The sequence below is a fragment of the Galleria mellonella genome, unplaced genomic scaffold (assembly GCF_026898425.1).
Source record: "Galleria mellonella isolate WM207_F2 unplaced genomic scaffold, CSIRO_AGI_GalMel_v1 utg93, whole genome shotgun sequence".
In the NCBI taxonomy this organism is placed as follows: Eukaryota; Metazoa; Arthropoda; class Insecta; order Lepidoptera; family Pyralidae; genus Galleria; species Galleria mellonella.
This window is the reverse complement of record NW_026442176.1, coordinates 1,551,960-1,574,850: the sequence shown is the minus strand read 5'-3', so window position 1 is coordinate 1,574,850 and position 22,891 is coordinate 1,551,960. Positions and strand designations below refer to the sequence as shown.

General features: G+C 32.7%; 2 protein-coding genes across 3 annotated transcripts in view; one reads left to right on the top strand and one right to left on the bottom strand.

Moving 5' to 3' along the window:
* LOC113519330 (probable G-protein coupled receptor 179) overlaps positions 1-22,891 on the bottom strand; it is a 78,524-nt gene that overhangs the window by 25,273 nt on the left and 30,360 nt on the right. The window lies entirely within an intron of this gene.
* Positions 5,393-14,868, top strand: LOC113516843 (lactase/phlorizin hydrolase-like). Its single transcript, XM_052902559.1, is given in 11 exon segments — positions 5,393-5,536; positions 5,814-5,953; positions 6,106-6,776; positions 6,857-7,162; positions 7,394-7,632; positions 8,056-8,211; positions 11,429-11,574; positions 11,696-12,360; positions 12,531-12,839; positions 13,292-13,530; positions 14,654-14,868. Coding segments are annotated over 11 exon segments (3,066 nt in total). The 5' UTR covers positions 5,393-5,501; the 3' UTR covers positions 14,814-14,868.

Sequence of the window (22,891 nt, the reverse complement as noted above, 5' to 3'; positions counted from 1 at the left end):
AACTACATATAGGACACATTATTACGTCGTATCAATTTACTTATTCTTTCTTTACTCGAATGCATTTTCGAACAAATTATAAGAGGCTTCTTTAAAAAGAAATTCGGTGATATTTTTTATATACGTATATACAAATACATAATACATCTATAGTTTGTATATATATTGTTCCTAGAGTGTAACTATATTTTTTATTTATTTAATAAATATATTTATTAAACAGAGGAATAATAGCTGAGTCCTCAGGAATGGCAACGCATGGGCAAAACAGTATACTCTGTTATGTCCATGGTACTGTTCATGTCTATAGGCGAGGCGATTACCACTTTCCATCAGGTGGGCCGTCAGCTTGTTTGCCATTCTAAGTTGTATAAAAAAAAAAAACTATATTTGCCGTGTGACCCCGCCATAGAATGAGGAGACTAACGGAACTTATTGATTAAGGGATATGCAGCAGAGTTCTCCTTAAAACATCGCCAAAGCCAAACTGCGGTTAAAACAACCGCTCTTTGGAATTAGCTTCCAGCAGCAGTATTGTCGAACCGCTACGATATAATAACCTTCAAGTAAAGAGCATATTCCCTTTTAAACGGCCAGCAACACACCTGCAATGCGTCTGGTATTGTGGGTGATCATAGGTGGCGGTAGTCACTTACCATCAGGTGAGCCGCATGCTCGATTGCTCCCTATTGTTTAAGCGCCTGATTCTTTTTTGTTAGTCAAGAAAGCATCAAAAATAAATCGGTTTATGTTCTCTATTCTATCGTTGGTTATCCGTTATAAAAGTCATACAAATTTGTCTACGTCTTTAATTTGATTATTTCCAAAAATATATCGTGATAAATCCTAAACATTTCTTTTTTATACAACATGGTCCTAGATCGAAGCCGGATGCAAAACTGATAAGGATTAGCTATTATTTTATGGAATATAATTGAATATAAATAGAAGAATAAAGAGTAATTTTATTAAATTCGAGATAGTGTCTACCTACAGTGGATGAATTGAGTGTAATTTTTAGTGGTATTAAGTCTTTATTTATTAATATTTAAATAGAACCCAGCACTCGACAGGCTATTTATCAATATTTAGCGTAAATAAAAGATTTTTAACTTGGTTGATAAAAAATAATTACACTATTTATCTGTACTGTTCATTTTACTTATATTTTATTTTAGTTTCTACCTATTGTAGTGTGAATAATTTTTATTTTTACTTAAGTTTTGCTGTAATTAAATCCAAATAATACTTAAGTATAGTAAGCATTAATGCTACATTGTTTGGACTATTAAATGAATAATTATAGTGTAAATTGTAATAGTTATTCACGTAAAATTAGTATGTTTTTTTTTATACAACTTAGAATGGCAAACAAGCATACGGCCCACCTGATGGAAAGTGGTAACCGTCGCCTATAGACATGAGTAGTACCATGGACATAACAGAGTATACCGTTTCGCCCATGATACCCCCCATGCGTTGCCATTCCTGAGGACTCAAGTGTTATTCCTCTGTACCCAGTAAATTCACGCCATATCCCATCTTTCAAACCGAAACACAGCCATGCAAACACGGCTGCTTCACGGTTGAAACACAAATGGGACAGAGGTACCCAAGCACTCGACTTTTGTACAAAGTCTCCCTCTGGTGCTATGTAGGTAGATGATGTGTAGGTAGATATATTTTTCTATTGTATCTGATTCTATTGTTCGATTATAGTAAAATTTTATACGATTCTATACGATTATAATATACATATTTAGCATATTAGTAATTTATTTAGTGTCTGTATTATTCTATTAATAAACTTAAATGGATAAATTATAGTCACGTATCAAGTATATTAACATCTGTACCTATACTCTAAATATAACATATTGTATTATAAAACTATTTAATTGACTGAATATTATTTGCTCATTAGACCAATGTATTAGGTAAGGATTTATTGTATGCCCGGTTTATTACATTTATTAATTTATTTTTATTTAAATAAATTCCAGGTCGACAACACGCGAATCCCAGAGTGGTCGAAGAAAAGGAATTAATTAAGAAACGTGGTAATTTTAAAAGGCGTTTAACTGCATTTACCATATTAACTATTTACATGCACTAACTGATGAACCGTTAAGTCTTTCGGATGCTAGAGAATTACAATTGGCCCGTATCCACTCCTTCCTCTTCCATTCTCACAATTTCGAATGTGGATTCGTCAAAGATCCTCTGACATACAAAACCAAAGATGGATACAGGCTACTGATTGCAGACAATCAAAATTGGCTGTACCTATGTTGAATCAACGACTATCAAAACGTTTATTACATCTAGACAGAAAAAACCTCAAAACAATGATAGGGACAATAACGGGTCATTGTCCATTAAACAAACATCTATACACAATAGGAGCCACAGACAGCCCTCTATGTCGAGGCTGTTTCAACGCCGAAGAAACGGCAGCTCACGTAATCCTGGAATGTGAGGCTGTGGCCCATCAACGTTTAGAAATCCTCGGAACGGTGAGGTCGCTCCGTGAGGCCTGTGAAGAACCCAGGAAGCTTCTGCGCTTCTGGACGGAGCTAGGTTGGCTGCACTAGCCACGACTCATACGCACAATGACCCAAATGAGAGGCTAAGTGCGGAAAATGGAGTCCCTTTCACATTCACATTCACACATTCACCTATACTCTAAATATAACATATTGTATTATAAAACTATTTAATTGACTGAATATTATTTGCTCATTAGACCAATGTATTAGGTAAGGATTTATTGTATGCCCGGTTTATTACATTTATTAATTTATTTTTATTTAAATAAATTCCAGGTCGACAACACGCGAATCCCAGAGTGGTCGAAGAAAAGGAATTAATTAAGAAACGTGGTAATTTTAAAAGGCGTTTAACTGCATTTACCATATTAACTATTTACATGCACTAACTGATGAACCGTTAAGTCTTTCGGATGCTAGAGAATTACAATTGTGTACGGGTAAAATTGAGTCGTTGTATGAGCAGTATGATCAGGTACAGTTGCGTTTACAGTGTATCGTTGAGAATATTGAAGAGCAATTTAAAGAGCACTAAGAATTTTAATCACAATACTTCAAAGCAATTGCTCAAACTCATATATCATGATAAATCCTAAACTACTATGTTATAAAAAAAAAACCGCTTGCCAAGCGTGGAAACTACTAGCAACAATCTCCATTATGGGGGAGGTCTACGTTCAGCAATGGATGCTTAATAGCTGATATGCTGACGATGATATCTTTAATACAAAATATCATCGTTTTATAACAAAAATGTTCATCATGCATACAAGAATCGTGTTTGACAAATATACTAATTATGTTAATTTACATTGATAAAGTGACTTTTACATTATATTCTTTACAAGGCTATAAAATGCAGTTATGATCGAATTTGCAAGTCAAGGTACTTACGAGTATTATTAAACTATCTTATAACCGCTATCTTCTTTTTTTTTAAACAAATACACAGATACAAATTAAATATAATACTAATAACTTACATGTGAATGTAGTAATGAATGAAATTAAATAAATTAATTAAATAAAAATTATGAGATTGCGCTATAATGTATATTTATAGATAACGATGAAGTCAGCCATCGTGACGAATTCATCAGAAATTAACGACGATGATTTCCAGATAAGAATGCTTAGATACCGACTTGCAGCTAATCCTCATTACTAACAACCTGTTCCTAAAATGAGAAAAATTTGATACTTGTTTTCGATGAAAAATTTACAAAAATACAATAAAATGCAGTCATGTTGTCTAACGACAAATAGCTACTGTTACCTATACCTTAATAAATAATTAATATACCTACATATTTGATGATTTTTATCCTGATTCGCGCAAAATAATTGGAGAGATGTAACAGTTATCCTTACCAATATTATAAATGTAAAAGTGAGTTTATTACCTTATAACATCTTAACGACTTAACCGATCACTATAAAATTTGGTATACAAGCTATTTTTTATCCCGGTCAGTAAACATATCCCGGTAATGAGACGGGCAAAGTCGCGGTTAAAGCTAGTATACTTATAAATAGCGTATCTTACATTACACCTAGCGAGGCTACTTCCGAGAAACTGGTCGGGCAACCCCGAAGTTAAGGTAAGTAAGGTTAGTATAGACCATATAAATAATTACAATACAATACGACTCACGAAAGTTATTATTTCAATACATCTGAATAGTTAGTATTTAATAGCTGTTCCTTTCCAGGACGTTGTAATAAGCGATTAAATGTAAAAAAAAACAATATACATTAATACAAGCGAAAAAGCCTCGAACTAAAACCCCATACGCTGCCTTTTCAATATGAGAATCGTAGGTTAAATCCTTGGAAATATCCATATCAAACAGTAGGACATTAATTATACCAATTGGTAAAATAGCCACTATTATCCAACTTATGTATGCGTTTCGTAAAAGATTACCACTAAATACCTCTTGAAAAATGAAGACTGCTGAATCAACCAACCTCCAAAATATTAAGGTGACCTTCACTATTGCCCTAATAGCGAAGATCATCTTACCATCAGGGTGTTGCATTTAACTATCGTGATAAAACATTATTATTATTATAGACATATGATAAAATAAACTGATACAGTTCATAACATCTAAACACATTTCATAGCATTGTCTTGATAACAGAGATAAATAGGATCATAAATATAGATACAAAGAAGAGACAAATACAGAAACGGATTCACAAATATTTTTAGAAAATTTTATTAAAAAGGTGATTTTTTTATTACCAATATAAAACAAGGATCTGTGACATTAATTTATTAACCACATCGTCATGTTCTGACAATTGGTTTATTAATTTTTACCAGCTTATGTTTAATTTTCAGTTATCTGTCTAGCTATATAATCTTTACCAATTTTTTAAGGCATTGCCCACGTGATATAATTAAAAATATTCTGTGTAATAATATGGTCTATCTAACAAATTTCACTCAAATCCAATTAGCTATTTGCGCATAATTGATTAACAAACATCTAAACACTTTAAACATTGTCATACTATAATAAGTTGTATGTTGTAAGCTGTATTTCTATTTATTTTCTTAACATCCTAAGAACTGTCATTACTCAGAGAAAGAATAAAAAACAAATATATATGAGGCCGCGATACGATATATATATATATATATATATATATATATATATATATATATATATATATATATATATATATATTTTTCTTTTTCTTTTATTGAAAATGTTACGTTCATCAGTCTATGGTATCAATAGTAAAAATCGACAAATGCCTCTGAATCCCATCAGCGATAACGGTCGTCAATGTGTTATTTTTTATTTCGTTTTACATATACAAGCAACTTTTGATAAGTGTCGCGTACCTATTTAAACGCCCGAATCCAGCACTGTAGCATCACATATATATAATCAATAAAAGAAATTCCATTACTACCAGCATTGCCCACACATAGAGATGTTGATGTTATTCTTTAGAAAACAGGTATTAGTGTAAGTTTTAATTTATTTTTTCTTTATGTCTTATACCCAATTGTGTATAATTTGGTTTTTATATTTCTTAGTTTAGTCTTAGATTTATTTAAATACTACACTGTAACAATTATCTATTATATAAAAATACTAAAATAATATTAAGGATATAAAGCAAATTAAGCAAAGCAGGTACTTATTTAAAATACATACAATCTTTATTACTTTAATGTAGATTATCCAGATTATATTTGTAGACAGTTCTAGTACATACAATTCTAAATTTAAATATTTGCAGCTCTGTGTTAATATCTTGCATTACATTATGTGAATGCAAAACAAATAATACTCGACAAGATGTAAGAAGATTTCCAACAGGATTTTTGTTTGGCACAGCTACAGCCTCTTATCAGATTGAAGGAGCCTGGGATGCAGACGGTAAATACGAATCACTATTTTATTTTTATTTTCGTATGCAATAAATAAATAGGATACAAAATAATAAATTACTTTTAAACGCAAATCCTTTACTTTTTGGATAGGCACGATGAGAAGAAGAAATAACAATGTTAAAAGATTTTTTTTCGCAGGAAAAAGTGAAAATATTTGGGACCATCTAACTCATACGGAACCATGCGCCATAAGAGACTGTTCAAATGGAGATATCGCTGATGATTCTTACAATCTGTACAAAAGGGACATACAAATTATGAGAGAATTAGGAATAGATTTTTATAGATTTTCTCTCTCATGGACTAGGATTTTACCCACTAGCTTTCCTAACAAAATAAATGAGGCGGGCGTGACATACTACAATAATTTAATTAATGAGATGCTGAAATATAATATTGAGCCAATGGTGACTCTGTATCATTGGGATTTGCCGCAGAAGCTTCAGGAACTAGGAGGATGGACAAATCCTCAGATAGTGGATTGGTACGGTGACTACGCTCGTATTGCGTTTGAGCTTTTCGGAGACAGAGTTAAATATTGGATAACAATAAACGAGCCACGGGAAATTTGTTATAATGGCTACGGCTCGGATACAATGGCACCTAGACTGAACATACAAGGAGTAGCTGAATATATGTGTGCAAAAAATTTGTTAGTGGCACACGCAAGGGCCTACCATATCTATGATCAGGAATTCAGGGCCAAACAAGATGGAATAGTCGGCATCACAATAAGCGCTGGATACTCAGCGCCAGCATCCGACAGCGAGGAGGACATCATTGCTGCTAAAGATTCCAGCTTATTTGAGGTAACGCGGAGTACATTTTAAATAACATTATTCAGATAATAATCAAAGATTATTGTAATAATTATTTTTGTCTTTTTCAGTGGGGTCAATATGCCTATCCAATATTTTCAGAAACTGGTGACTTCCCTCCAGTTATGAAAGAGAGAATAGCAGCTAAAAGTGCAGAACAGGGCTTTTTTAGATCTCGCTTGCCTGAATTCAGTCCAGATGAAGTAAATTATGTGCGGGGATCATCCGATTTCTTCGGATTGAATCATTATACATCGAGTTACGTTTACAGAAATGAATCTGTTCAACCAGGGGAGTCTCCATCTTTTTATGACGACTTGGGAATCGGCGGATTTATACTAAGTGAATGGGAAGATTCCGCTTCAAGTTGGCTGAAGGTAATTCAAAAAGTAAAATTGAATGTTTTTATAACTAGGAAACTTATAATCTATAGGCTTAAGAATTACGATTGACTTCAAAAGTACTTGCCTATATCAGTTTCCACTGTATATTCTCCAACATTTTTAAGTTTCATTACATTGTGTGAAACATTTTATTAATAAATTATTTTAAAAATCGTATAAGATGGTAAGAAATGCAGGTTAATATTTTCGTAACTCCATCCACAGGTGGTGCCATGGGGTTTCTATGAACTTTTAAAACAAATAAAAGAAGATTACAACAACCCTCCTGTCTATATAACAGAGAACAGGTTTTCAACTGGCGTCGGTTTGGATGATGACAGGCGTATATCGTATTACAGGCAATACTTGGATGCAATGTTAGATGCTATAGATGAAGGATGTAATGTTCGAGCTTACACTGCTTGGAGTATTATGGACAACTTCGAATGGATGCAAGGATACACGTATGTTATATTATATTTTTATACACTTCTATTTTAACTATTTATTTTTCATCTAACTTTGTATATATTGTCTGTATGACACAAATAAAATTAATTTTAAAAACTTTTACAGAACTAGAAAATTATTTTATTTTTTAATGAATAAAGACAGAAGATTTATATGATATTCAAGGTAGATAATAATCTATCTTGAATTGAGATCACATGTTGCTGGCATAATGATTATGTTTGAACTTTCATAGGGTCAGATTGTAACCCTTTCATAGTTATCCCGTGACTACGCTACAATCGATATCATCAATAATTAGCAGATAAGGAATTATAAATTTCTTATATTAATGGAATCCTTATTATATAGAATATATAAATGTATATTACATATATCTACCAAACAATATTTCTCAAATTATATATGTTTTTCAGTGAACGTTTCGGGCTGTACGAAGTGGACTACGATAGTCCGGAACGCACGCGCACTCCGCGCAAATCCGCCTTCGTATACAAGGAGATTCTACGTACACGAACTCTGGACTGGAACTATGAACCCGATACAAATGTTATGACTATTGACGAAGGACATTAATATACATATATATTTGAAAAAAAAATGTCGTGTTTTTATTTTAAAGTTTTATATATAATTTAATCGACTTAAAAAAGGTAAAAAATGTTTAACGTATATTTTCATATGTTTTTAGAAATACTTAAGACCCCATTCTATCGTGAAACAGTTGTGTTTGCATGGCTGTGTTTCGATTTTAAGAGTAGGATATGGCAGTGAAATTACAGCGTACTTATTCGTATCTGTTAGCGACGGTTACCACTTTCCATCAGTTGGGCCGTCAGCTTGTATGTCATTATAGGTTGCATACAAAGTATATATATATATATATATATATATATATATATATATATATATATATAATATTATATACACCTATATCTTTGAGACTTCTTGAGAGATTGTTATGGTTATTTTTCATTTTAAAGGTTTTACTTTAAGAGTAATACCATATTAAATATATTGAGGTCGATTATTTTGTGAAAATGCCTATATTTATTCCTTCATAAAATTATAAATGTTCCTTAATTTGTTATCTTTTGGGGCCTTAATGACTCGTTATTAAATTTGATCTAGAATTACAGTTTTTATAAAAGTACTTATCAACACGCTGTCACAACTCAAGGATATGTTTATGATAGGTATCATTCTAGATCAGTGCGACCACCACTGTCACTTCAATGTCATAAAACTGTGGCATTTACCGGCAGCTTTCGCTATCAGGCCACGAAATGTTGGAATAATATCCCACCGCCCCTCAGAATAATGACATCTTTACATACGTTTAGGAAAAATATTAAAGAAATGCTATTAGAAAAACAAAAATCGGTGGCGGAAGCTGTCTCCCTTTGTACAGTACATTTTTATTCTTCTCCGTTGTAGTACTTAATACACCAATATATGCATACTCATATACACATATGTATTATTTATTTGCGTTTATCTTTTTAGTATATTATAAGGATTTAATTATTATTATGATTATATGTAAGTCTATTTTATTTATATTGTTTATACTGTGTTTAAATTGATTCTTACCCATTTTTTCTCTCATATTTTAGTCTTATTACTTTTCTGTCACACCTTTAACAGACACAATTTAATTCTCTCCATCCTTGGGTTGTCTGGGAGGGATCGCTGTCTGGCGATGGGCATGCCTGCTGTTGCCTCTTTAATATGCTTTTATGTAACTAGTTGTATTTGTATAATTTGGGTATTCATTTTGTTTTGAGTGCTTGAAACTGATAGAAATTAACTTCTGACTACCCTTCTTCTAAATAGCGAGTATAACGAACGCACACTATGTATTTGATCTATATTTCTTTCTTTTTTATTATTTTTTTTTAGTGGTATTTCGCGGCTCACTTTTGGCCACAACAGAATATCAGTGTTTTGCTCTTTTTAGGGCAAAGCAAAAAGCTGAGTTGTGGCCATTTTGCATTACTGTGGCACACGCATGAAGAAAAAAAAATTTATTATGCATTCTGATTTTGTTTTTGGTTTTATTTTTTTTTTTTTTAATCTTTTGTACATGTATTTTTTTTGTCTTTTTTCACATTGCTTTTGTGTCTTTTGTTTGTGTGCTGTAAGTTATGCAAATAAATTATCTATCTATCTATCTATCTATATGTTTTCTATGTTGACTATCGGTTCACCGATATCAAGCAAGTGACATGCAGCTTACAACACCCTCTTCCTATGCCTCTTACGGTTAGGATTGACAACTGTGTCTATTAAATTATATATCTAGTATTTTTGTACTTTATAACACGAATGATAATCACACGTTTATCTGGTGGCAAGAAAATCCTGTAGGCTTACTATATCACTCGCGTGTTGCTGATCTTAACTAATGACTTTGAAAATCTTAAGTCACAATATTCAGTTATATCTATACTATTATGTCTTTATTTATTTATTTAAAGGAACACCAACAGCATTATGCATTATAACACATATAACATTAAATATAAAACAATATGATTGCACATGCCTTTTAAAGGTATTCACAGCATTTGCTGTAACATAATTATACAGTATGAAATAAAGTAAACAAATTTAAGAAATTAAATAATACTAGACTACAAGTATTTTAAAAGTTATTAGTTATACTATGGTTTTGTATGCATAATACTTATATATTACTAATCACAGTATAATATTTCTTTATCATTTAAAAAAGCCTATGTTTTGAATTGATTTCAGAATTATTAACCTCCATGAAAAACAGTTGGTAATCCTACATACGGTGTTAGTCAAATTACCGCAATCTATAGTATTATGTATAGAAAGTTCCAAGTTTTACTAATTCAGTGTATACAAATCATCTTTTTTATGGTAAGTACTATAATTATGTTAATATAATATGTTAAATACATAATAGTGAAAAAATTGGCTTTCTTCTGAATATTTAGACTCTCTCTGTACACTTATCATAGTGTTAATATCTCAGCAACTATTATTGCTAGTATATATAGCAATTATTAATTTGAAATTTGGTTTAGTAACAGAATATTTTTATTTTGTTTGCTAGAAAATTAAAAGAGATACTTAAAATGAGCCTTCTAGTATAGAATAGAGTATTCCTTATTCTACTCGTATGTTAGTAATAGTAGTAGCTAGTAGTAAGTACAGAATAAGCCACCCTTTCCCACAGGGGTTGTAAGAGACGACTAAGGGAATTTAATGGTCAAAGGATAGGCAGTAGCGTCTTAAAACGTCACTAAAGCTTAACTGCAGTTGGCAAATCGCCTTCCAAGCATGGCAATTACTGGGTAAAACCCCACAAGGAGCAGGCCTATATTCAGCAGTGGATAGTTAGCGACTGATAGGAGGATAAAGATAATTTTTAGGTTATAATACTATAGAGATCATCAGAGTCTAAAAATTACATTTTTCTATTGCTGATATAAACTGTTGCCATTTATGAAGTTGGTGAAAAAAACACTTGTACAAATCCATAGATTTATATAATAATATACCATTACTGTTTTAACTGAAATCAGATTAGATTAGGTTAAGTAGTATCGTAGTTAGATTTCTCTGGTTGTATCGATAATATCCGATCACACTATTATATATAAAAGGCAGATAAAAAGAAAAAATATCATTTTAAAAACAATATTTTAGCAAAATGCGTCGAAACCCGTATTTACTGTGAGTAATGTGCTCTTTTTGTTTGATATTGATTATTGGTATTCGGTGAAGAAATAGTAACACTGATATATTTTTTAGATTCCTAGTATTAATAACTAAACATGTTACGCTCTCTGAGAGTAATACAATCACTGGGGAGCGCAGTGGAAGACCATTCCCAGAAGGTTTCTTATTCGGCACTGCCACTGCAGCCTATCAAATCGAGGGAGCCTAGGACGAAGATGGTATGTACTTACAAATTATCAATAAACCTATTAGAAATATAATAATAATATTTATAATATTGTTTCAATTTTCCATTTTAATGTTTCAAAATACGAATATTTCATTGTATTCTTATTTTAGGAAAATCTGAAAATATATGGGATCATCTCACTCACACAAATCCTTGTGCAATTGCGGATTGTTCTAATGGAGATATCGCTGATGATTCCTACCATCAGGTAGAAAGAGACGTGGAGATTATGAGAGAGCTAGGATTGGACTTTTATAGGTTTTCTTTATCTTGGTCTCGTATATTACCCACTAGTTTCCCTAACAAAATAAATGAGGCCGGAGTGGCGTACTATAATAAATTAATTAACGAGATGCTTCAATATAATATTGAGCCTATGGTTACGTTGTACCACTGGGATTTACCACAGAGACTCCAAGAGTTAGGCGGATGGGCCAATCCATACGTGGTCGACTGGTTTGCAGATTATGCACGCACCGCATTTCAGCTTTTTGGCGATAGAGTCAAGTACTGGATTACTATTAATGAACCACGAGAAATTTGTTACCAAGGATATGGTTTCAACACGAAAGCTCCTGGATTGAATATTAAAGGAATAGGAGAATACATGTGTGCTAAAAATTTGCTTCTAGCACATGCAAAAGCTTATCACATATATGACCAAGAATTCAGATCATCGTATGGAGGCACTATTGGAATTACTTTAAGTGCTTATTGGTATGAACCTGAGACAGAAAAGGACGCTGAGGCTGCTGAAGATACTAGGCAGTTTGAGGTAAATATATTTTATTCTATATTCTACATTTGTGTCCGCCAACAAATTAATAGGTGATATTAAGCTTTGGCCAATACTACCAAAACAAATTATTACTATCGTAGATATAAGTGATGCTATATACATTGTTCAATATTTTTATAAAAATATTTTATTATTTTATTGTATAGTGGGGACAATATGCACATCCAATATTTTCTGAGACTGGCGATTTTCCACCAGTGATGAAAGAAAAAATTGCCGCCAAGAGTGCAGCGCAAGGATTCCTCAGATCCAGATTGCCTGAGTTTACCCCTGAAGAAGTAGCATATGTAAGAGGAAGCTCTGATTTCTTCGGATTAAACCATTACTCGACTAACTTAGTATACAGAAATGAATCTGTAAGCGAAGTAAATGATTCTCCGTCATTCTATGATGACATAAACGTGGTGACGTTCCAACCTAGCTACTGGCAAGGTGGAGTATCACAATGGTTAAAGGTACGTTGTACAAAACTTTTTAACATTGATTTCATGATAAAATATCGATTCACAACTTGAATAGAATTTGATAAGAATAAAATGGTTCCTAAGTTATTATCTAATAAATGTCATCATTGCACTACTGATGCCCACTCAAGACTTCCCATGTTACCGTATTGGGTTGACAGAAAGAGACTTTTTCTTTTAGAGACAAGTTCGCCTTTGTTCATATTATTTCTGATAACTGGAGGAATAATATATTCCTGAGTGCAATAAAGAATGTTAATCCTTCCGTCTATTCTATCTTTTATTTATATTTACTCTATGAAATGATAATATCATTGCAGTGTACCGTGCTATTATGAATGAGAAAGGAGAGAAATGTATTTGTTTAGTTTAATACTTTTAAAGTTTGCCACAATTTAAATTAAAAATTTTCTCTTAACGTAGGTATTGTTATATTTTTACAGATTGCACCTTGGGGTTTCTTTAAACTATTGAAAAAAATCAAAGAAGATTATAATAATCCTCCTGTGTTCATTACCGAGAATGGGTTCTCGACTTTTAGTGGTTTGGTCGATGACGACCGAATCTATTACTATAGGCAGTATTTGAATGCTCTACTGGATGCCGTGCAGATCGGCTGTGATGTTAGAGCATATGCAGCCTGGAGTTTAATTGATAATTTTGAATGGATGGCAGGATACACGTAAGAATCTAAGGACTTTTTTAATTTCTATACCTATTATTACTCTCACATAGAATCATTACAATCAAACATTCTATGTTTATCGCCTCCTTTTCTTCTGCATGATATAATTCCAACCCAGTACTAGAATCCTTGATCAAGAAAACGAAGCAAAGATTTATAGCCAGCATGATATTAAAAAAAATTAAATAAGGCGATCCAAATGGCAACGTTTTAATATATTGTTATGATGATAATTTTTTATATTACTTAGAATGGCAAACAGCCTGACGGCCTACCTGATGCAAAATAAGTGAAATAATTTATCGATTATTGGTAATCTAAGCTTCATTGTGTCGTCTTCGTTAAGTACAATTTTGCAAGATTCAGTACGAGTAGATTCCACTATGTTTTTGTTGTTGCGTTAGAGACAGATTCTTATCTTTGTACATAGACAGAAAAAAAAGATTACAATCCTTAATCTATGTCTATATGGCGTAGTTTTTGAAATGATAAGTACTGTTGAGATGAGTACTGTACATTATCACTGATAATAGCTATCCATACTAATATTATAAATGAGAAAGTGAGTTTATTGGTTTATTACTTTATAGTATTTTAATAGCTTAATTAATTATTATGAAGTTTTGTATACATTTACAATATGGTATGGAAAAAGATATAGTTTTACTATATCTTTATCCATACCATATGACTTTTTGTCCCAGTTAGTAAAAATAGTCCGGTCACGCAGACGAAGACGTGGGTAAAAGCTAATTAGTCAATAAAAACATAAAATCTATGATAATAATATTCAGATTTTTTAATATTTAGAATAGATCACAATGACTCTCATGATAGACAGTGATTATAAAAATGAAAAACACCATGGATACCATTATAGTCTGTAACCCCATATGTTATCATTGTTATATCTAAATGTATGGAACATAGTAATTTTAACTTCCATCTGAACGTGTTATACATTCAGAACAAAATAATCGTCAATAATCCAAATAATCCAAATGTTTAGCAGCAGTAACATGTGTGGGCTAGAGACGGCATTGCAATCAACTTTGATGTCAAACCAATACAAACTTAGTAAATATTTTATCTGCAATAAAATATTTAAAAAAAATTTCAGTGAACGATTCGGGCTGTACGAGGTAGACTACGAGAGTCCCCAGCGCACGCGCACGCCGCGCAAGTCTGCGTTCGTATACAAGGAAATCATACGCACCCGCACCGTCAGCTGGGACTACGAGCCTGACACTACCATTATGACCATCGACGATGGACATTAAATTTCGTATTTTATTTGTTAAATGAATACAAACATCGTGTATGAAAATATCTAAATTGACTTTTTATTGCAAAACAAAATAATTAAGAAAAAAGACTTCATTTGTGGCACTTCAGTAATTTTAATTTAAAAACTAATCTACTGAACCAGTATTGATAAAATTTCTATGAGACCATTCTGAATATAAAAAAGAATTTCCCAAATTGGTTTAAAATTGATGGAGTTAGGAGGTAACAAACATAAAAAATATAACCTAATTGAGACTTTCCTTCTTTTTAAAGTCGGTTAATAAAATGATTAATAATACAATTTGCCTCATAGTTTTCATGTTGAACATATTAAAAAAAAAATTTCGTATTTCTCTTGTCCTAATACGTAAAGATATATTTTTAAAATCCTTTCTTGATTCTTAAGCAATAGCTACATATAATTAATTATTAAGTATCCTATGTCTTTCTCCATCCCAGATAGTACTGAGAGACATTACATTAGTAGAGAGGTATAAGACTATTAGATTATCCCATCCCGTTATCACATCTCTATTACTAAAGGGAGACATTTTACAAGTGTCGTTTGCTTCGGCACCTCTGTCCCATTCGTGTTTCTACCGTGAAATAGTTGTGTTTGCATGGCTGTGTTTCGGTTTGAAGCGTGGGATATGTCAGTGAATTTACAGGCTACAGAGGACTAACACCTGAGACCTCAGGAATGGCAACGCATGGGGAGTATCATGGGCGATACAGTATATCTGTTATGCCCATGGTACTGCTCATGTCAATAGGCGACGGTTACCATTTTCCATCAGGTGGGCTGTCAGCTTGTTTGCCATTGTAAGTTGCATAAAAAAAACATAATTTTTGTTAAGTAAAATAATTATCCACCTAATTTGTACAGGGCAAAAATACACATATTTGTATATATATTTGAGAATCATGTATATTTTTATTTATTTATATTAACTAGTATAATATTATTTTAACGAGACAATATTTGAAATTTTAAAAGCTAATTAGTCAATAAAAACATAAAATCTATGATAATAATATTCAGATTTTTTAATATTTAGAATAGATCACAATGACTCTCATGATAGACAGTGATTATAAAAATGAAAAACACCATGGATACCATTATAGTCTGTAACCCCATATGTTTTTAAAGTTTTTTTTTTTTTTTTTTTATTTTTTTTTTTTTTTTTTTTTTTTTTTTTTTTCGCGGGTAGCTGTGAAACACTAACAAGTCACGATTTTTGCTTTTATTTTTTACAAATTTTTTATTTATAAATATTGCATAATTTAATTATATTTTATGTTCACAATTTAAGTACAGTAGTTATCTACCTGCTATAGTGTTATCTCCTTTCCCATTTCACTATTTAATTAGTTAAATTCTTATTCTATTATGGAGTCTGTACAGCAGTCATTGGAACAGTTGATGGCGCACTTTGACACAAGGATGGCGGCTTTTCAGAGCATTATAAGAAATTTATAGTTTTTTATCCTAGATAAGGCCAGCACTGCTCCAGTCACTTTGAGCACACTGTCTTCGGATTTTGCAAATTCAAGACTCTTATGACGGAATCATTAATAAGCCTTCAACAGCAGGTTCATGTTATTGCACAGCAACAGGATCGCCTAGAGATGCAAATCGTCGCAAAATTTTATTGCTACATGGAGTCCGTGTCGATGATGAATTTGACGATTATGGTCTCCGGCATTCTCACTGAGAGGCTTAAGGTGCCCGTTTCACCAGATAACATAAGCCGTACTCATCGAATGGGCGGCTTATCTCAAGGGAAACTCCGGCCTATTCTGGTCAAATTTCGTCGTACAGAGGTGAGAAATAGTGTATGGTCTGCGAAGACTGCACTTAAAAACAGTGGCATTACACTGTCTGAATTTCTGACTAAAACGAGGCACGACATCTTTATGAAAGCACGGAAACACTTTGGTGTCACGAAATGCTGGACACGAAATGGCGTCGTGGTGATTGGGCCATCATTGGTCCTGATGGTAAGAGGCATCGAGTCAATTCCATTGCCGAAGTTAGTCAGCTTATCAACGTTTTGCCGATTTCTGCTGGGGGCGTTGTTTCCATATCCACAAACACCTCGGTCGCCTTGAAGACGTCGGATTCGGCTGGTGCAGGTTCTTCGCGTTCTAAACGTGTTGTGAAGAAGTGAGCTGTTTTGTATGAACTAGTGTGATGGTTTTTTTTTTAATATTAATTTTTGTGGGTATGTAACATTCGCTTTTTTATTTTCAAATTATATATATTTAGGTAAATGCTTTATTAATTATTGTTTTCTTAGAATAGGTATGCAAATAAAATAACTACATTTGTCATTATATTATGATATTTTTATTTTATAACAAGTGTCGTTGTTCATTAACTAACTTTGTTTCATATGTACTTAGTTATAACAAATTAGACTGGCATTTTTATTAATGTTCCTTAACATGGATATGTGATACCCACATATAATTCTTAATGTAAATAAAATTCATAAAGGAAATTATATTACTGTGTGTGTTTGTTTGTGTGTGTATATGTAGGTATAGATATTTTTAATGATATATTTTACAGCTCTGGATGTTAGGCATTTTAAGCCCATTAAATTTGTAAGTTTTAATGAACGTTCATTAAAAACGAAACCAAATGTTTTATAAATTACGATTTTGTTGTTATTATTATTGTTTTTTTTTTTTTAGTGCAGACTCTCTCTTTGTTCAATTCAAATGATATTATTTTTGTATTTTTCTATTTTACAATTAGTCCACTACTGGCAGGTAGATGCATTGAAGTTTTATCTGTTTGTATAGAGATATTTTTGTTTTCGATTTATATATATATATATATATTTTAGTATTATTTTGTACACAAACATACATGGTTTTAGATTCCGATTCTGATGAATTATTATCATAATCAGTTTCTTCTTCTTCTAGCGATGAAAGTTTCCTACTAGTTTGCCTATTCCTTTAGAAGAAATATTAAAGACTACATTCTCTTCTTCCACTAAAATATATTCTTTAATACCGTCCACATAAACGTCACAAAGTATTCCTGCACATTATCCAGATTTGATATCGTCTTTCAATGTAAATACCCTCCATGCTATATTTATTTCGTAGACATGGCTAAAGCCCTGTCTTCCTTCTACCTCCTACTCCTTACCAGGTTTCAACTTAAAGCAGTTGTGTTTGCGATCGCACCGGTAGGGTTGGTGGTGGTGTTGCTATATATCTTCGTTCTGATATCCCCTCTGCTATTATCAACTCTTCTCTAAGTACTAATTCTTCCTGTATTTCTGAATACCTTTTCCTCAGAGACTCCAACCCTCGCGGATGGGCCAATCCAACGTTCTGCTAGGTTTTCTATAGTCCATCCTCCTCTACTGATTATTTTTAATCCCTTGAAAACCTGTTAGAGAACCTTATCCCTTCCTATAGTCACACGATTATTATGGGAGACTTTAATACATGCCTTCACAAAAATGACCTGCGCGCGAATCGTCTTAAGTCTCTAGCCAATGCTTGCAATCTAGAGATCCTACCCCTTCAAGCCACCCACTTCTTTCCTAACTGTAACCCTTCCATTGCTTGATTTGATTTTAGTCTCATCACCTGACCATGTTGCCAAACACGGCCAATATACTGCAGATGCATTCTTTTCCATAACCTATTTTATTTGTCATATAAAATTCGTCCTCCCAAAGTTAAACGGAAAATCGTTATGCAGCGCAATTTTAGTGGTATTGACATTGACCGATTACGACAAGATGCTGCGGAATGTGATTGGTTGAGTATTGGCACAGCAGCTAACATTATTGAGCAAGTGGAATTATTTAATAAATTGATTTTAGAACTGTATGATAAACATGCTCCGATACGGCCAGTCAGGGTTAAGCATTTACCTTTTTAACTTGGCTTACAGATAAAATCAAGTCCATAATACAGAAAGAAAAATATTGCTAAAGCTAAATTTAAGTCGGCTCCAGACAGATACCGTGATGATTACATCAGTGCTAGGAATCTCTGCAATAGGATGTGTAGGGAGACTCAACGACGCCACATCCATAAATCTGTAGAGAATGGTGATCCAGCAAAAGTTTGGAAATTTCTCAGGTCATTAGGGGTTGGTAAAAATCGTAACGATAATATCCGTTAATCTTGATATTAAAAATCTTAATAATCATTTGTTTCCTTCTTCTGTCATAGATAGTAATGAAAAATCTAAGACATTGAATTATCTTTCATCCACGTCTACCCTGATTGTAAAAAAATCAAAGAAGATTTTATCTTTGATCAATTGACCGATTGTGATGTTGAGAGGAGTTTGCTTTCTATATCATCAAATGCCGTTGGCACCGATAGCATTAGTCGTAATATGATCTTACCTATCCTTGATATCCTTTTACCTACCATCACCTTACTTTTCAACAATTCCCTATCCTCTGGTATCTTTCCTTCAGTGTGGAAAACAGCATTCATCATTCCTTTACCTAAAATAAAAATTCCTTCCTCGTTCTCAGATTATCGTCCGATTTCCATACTTCCAACCCAGTACTAGAATCCCTTTCTATCCAAAGCCCTAGAACGCCTTGTCCAACTAAAACTTAACTCTTACTTAACTAGAAATAATCTTTTAAATCCTTTTCAATCTGGTTTCCGCCCTGGTCATAGTACGACGACTGCTCTTATTAAAATCACAGACGATATCCGCTTGTGGCATGGAGAATTCTCAATTAACTGTCCTAACGTTATTGGATTTTAGCAACGCCTTTAATACTGTTGATTTTGATATTTTATTAGAATTGTTGGCCTCTCTCAACATATCTCCAGTGGCAATTGACGGGTTTCGTAGCTACCTGTTTGGACGTCAGCAGCGCATTCGTATTGATGACGTTTTGTCTTCTTGGTGCCATACGTCTGCTGGCGTACCGCAGGGTGGCGTCTTATCTCCTCTTCTTTTTGCCTTATTTATTAGCACTATCTCTTCTAAAAGATAGTCTTCCTACCACCTTTATGCAGATGATCTCCAAATTTATTCTCTGGCCCCTCTCGCTGATATCGCTTTAGCAATATCTACTGTTAACACTGATCTTACACATATATCAGCCTGGAGTAAATCTTATGGTCTTGTTGTAAACCCTTTAAAGACACAAGCCATCATTATAGGTAGCCCCAGGCTTATTTCAAAAATTTCCTTGGAGAGTCTCTCGCCTCTGATTTTTGATGGAGTTCTAATAGATTACAAAAAAAAATAAAAAATCTTGGCATTATCTGTTGACAGTACTTTATCGTGGTCTCCGCAAATTTCAGAGGTTAGCAAAAAAATTTTTGCTGCTACTAGCGCCTTGAATAGATTACGCAATTTCCTTCCTGTTACCACCAAAATTGCGCTTGCACACTCCTTACTCCTGCCCATTCTTGACTATGCCGACTCCTGTTATTTAGACCTTACTGAAGAGCAATTAAACAAGCTTGAGCGTCTTCAAAATATGTATTCGCTTCATATTTGGTCTTCGCAAGTATGATCACATTTCTCAATTTCGTACTCAACTCAAGTGGCTCCCTATCCGTTTTCGTCGTAATTTACATATCCCAAATTGGTTTATCTCTCCTTTACGCGATTCTTTTTAACCCCATTGTTCCTGATTATCTTAAAGACCGATTTGTGTTTCTTAGTGAGGCCAATGGCCAAACTATATGTCAATAATCTCCGTCTCAAATTTCCAACTACTCCATATAATTTTATTAAGTATCCTTTACTGTACAGGCAGATCGTCTGAGGACACTTACATTATAGAATCTCTCGCTAGTTTCAAAACCTCTGTTAAAGCCCATTATCTCTCTCTATTAAGTAACTATTTTTTCCCATGTTCTATCTTCATCTTCCAGTGTTCTCTCCGTTGTATGTGTACTTTTAAGTTTGTGTATGTTTATGTATGTATTTGAATTTATGTATATATATGTATATACCTCAGGAATGGCATGTATATGTATATATCTTTGTATATATTTGTTTATATATAATTAGTACTAATATAATAGTGCGCCACCTACCCTTTATTTTTCTTTGTTTTCTCAATGTTTTCTACCCAAAGGTTGTCTGGAAGAGATTGCTTAGCGATAAGACCGCCTTTTGTATCATTTCTTATTACAGTTAAATGTGTTTACTATTCTATAAATGGTGCAATAAAGTGTACATAAATAAATAAATATTTGTACTTATATTATTTACTGTCACAATATTAGTTGTCTTTTTAATAGTTGGATTAAATGCAGGTTCAGGGCTGGCAACTGCGTGATCTTGAAATACAGTAATAAATATACATAGTGGCATACTAATTAAAACAACAGATTTTAATTTACTGAATGTTAATAGCAGAATTATTTGAAACTCGCTATATCCTGCGACTTTGCCCGCGTGAATCAGCATATAAAGTATCATATGCGCTAAGTAAGTATATACTATATATACAAAATTTAATATAAATCTGTTTAACAGACATTTCAGCATGAAAAAGTAAGAAAGATCTATACGTTCTCATAAACTTTCTCATTTATAATAATTACATGATGTTAAATTTCTCTATAAGTGAAAATTATATAATTAAAAATCGCTTTATATAAATTAATAAATTTTGGGGGTACTGAAAAACTGTTCAGGAAGGGATATATTTTAATACATCTTGATATTTATAAATAAGACATAACCTTTAAAAAGAGAATTTAGAACACATAAAAAATATGTGTAATATTTCGGAAGAATTACTATTATAATATTTAAAACTTGAACTATCAATACAATTATTCCAATACTAATATATAAGAAATTTATAGTTTTTTATCCTTAATCTACTGAATGTGGTATATACTGTCTGTTAAGAAATAGGGATGATTTCTCGAACTAGACCTTTGATGAAGGCTCTGACATATAAGCAGCTATCCATTTCCCCTTAATTTCACTTGTACGAGCTAGTGAATGAAAGAGACTAGCGTCTAGTAAACAGTTTACTTCCTCGCATGAATATACAGCATCTATGACTTGCTCAATTCTTCCTACCATTTGGTAATCAAGCTTTCTAAATTTAATAATCTAAATATTCTACTTTATAATAATTGGTATTCTCTTTCTACGTAAAATTTGTGCTATATTATGTGGTTATGAGTCAGTTAAATGTACAATAGTATATGATAAGTAGATAATTTTCAATGCAAAACGCAACGCCATGGAAAACACTCTTAAAAGAGGAAGCAATAAGGTAAGTAGTGGCTAAGGCCAAGGCTTTATCATTGTGGATGAAGGTTATTACAACCAATTAGTGTAATGGTTGGCACTTGATTGTCTGGCACTCTGTCTACCTATTATATTGAAGTGAAGACAGAGAAATGGTATATATACTAGCTGGTTTGGTTAGCCACTCATCTACAAACAAGAGACATCAAACTTCTTTGTATTATTTGTTAACAGTTATTTTATGCTGTTTGAAATTATTATTTCCCCTAAGATGTACAGCCGTTTGGTGTCGGTACAGATTGGGCCACCATTTCCTTTCCCGTGGGTGTCGTAAGAGGCAACTAAAAGAACTTAATGATCTAGGAATGGACAGCAGCGTCCCTCTTAAAACAGCACAGTTGCCAACCCTGCTGAGCGTAGCAACTACTTGCAAAACCCTCGCTGTTATGGGGGAGGCCTATGTTTAGCAGTGGACAGTTAACGGCTGATACGTTACCACTATTATTTATAGTTTGTTTTTGTAAACATATTTTTTAGAAATGTTTCTAATGTTAGCCTGTTTTATTTCAATGTTGACGATTATTTTTTTTAAATCGAAAGTTTTTACGGTCGTGTTGATCCCATGTTAATTTTATTTACAATTATATATATTTATTGGTAAAACGAAATCTCAAATTAAGAGTATGTACTTACACATCGGTTATTACATCACAGAGATATTATTAATGCTTAAATTAAGTATTATTAATGAATAAACGCAAATAATTTTATAATATGTCGCATTATAATTATAGTGATATTCTAGATCCCAATTATTTTCAATTTTGTCCTCAA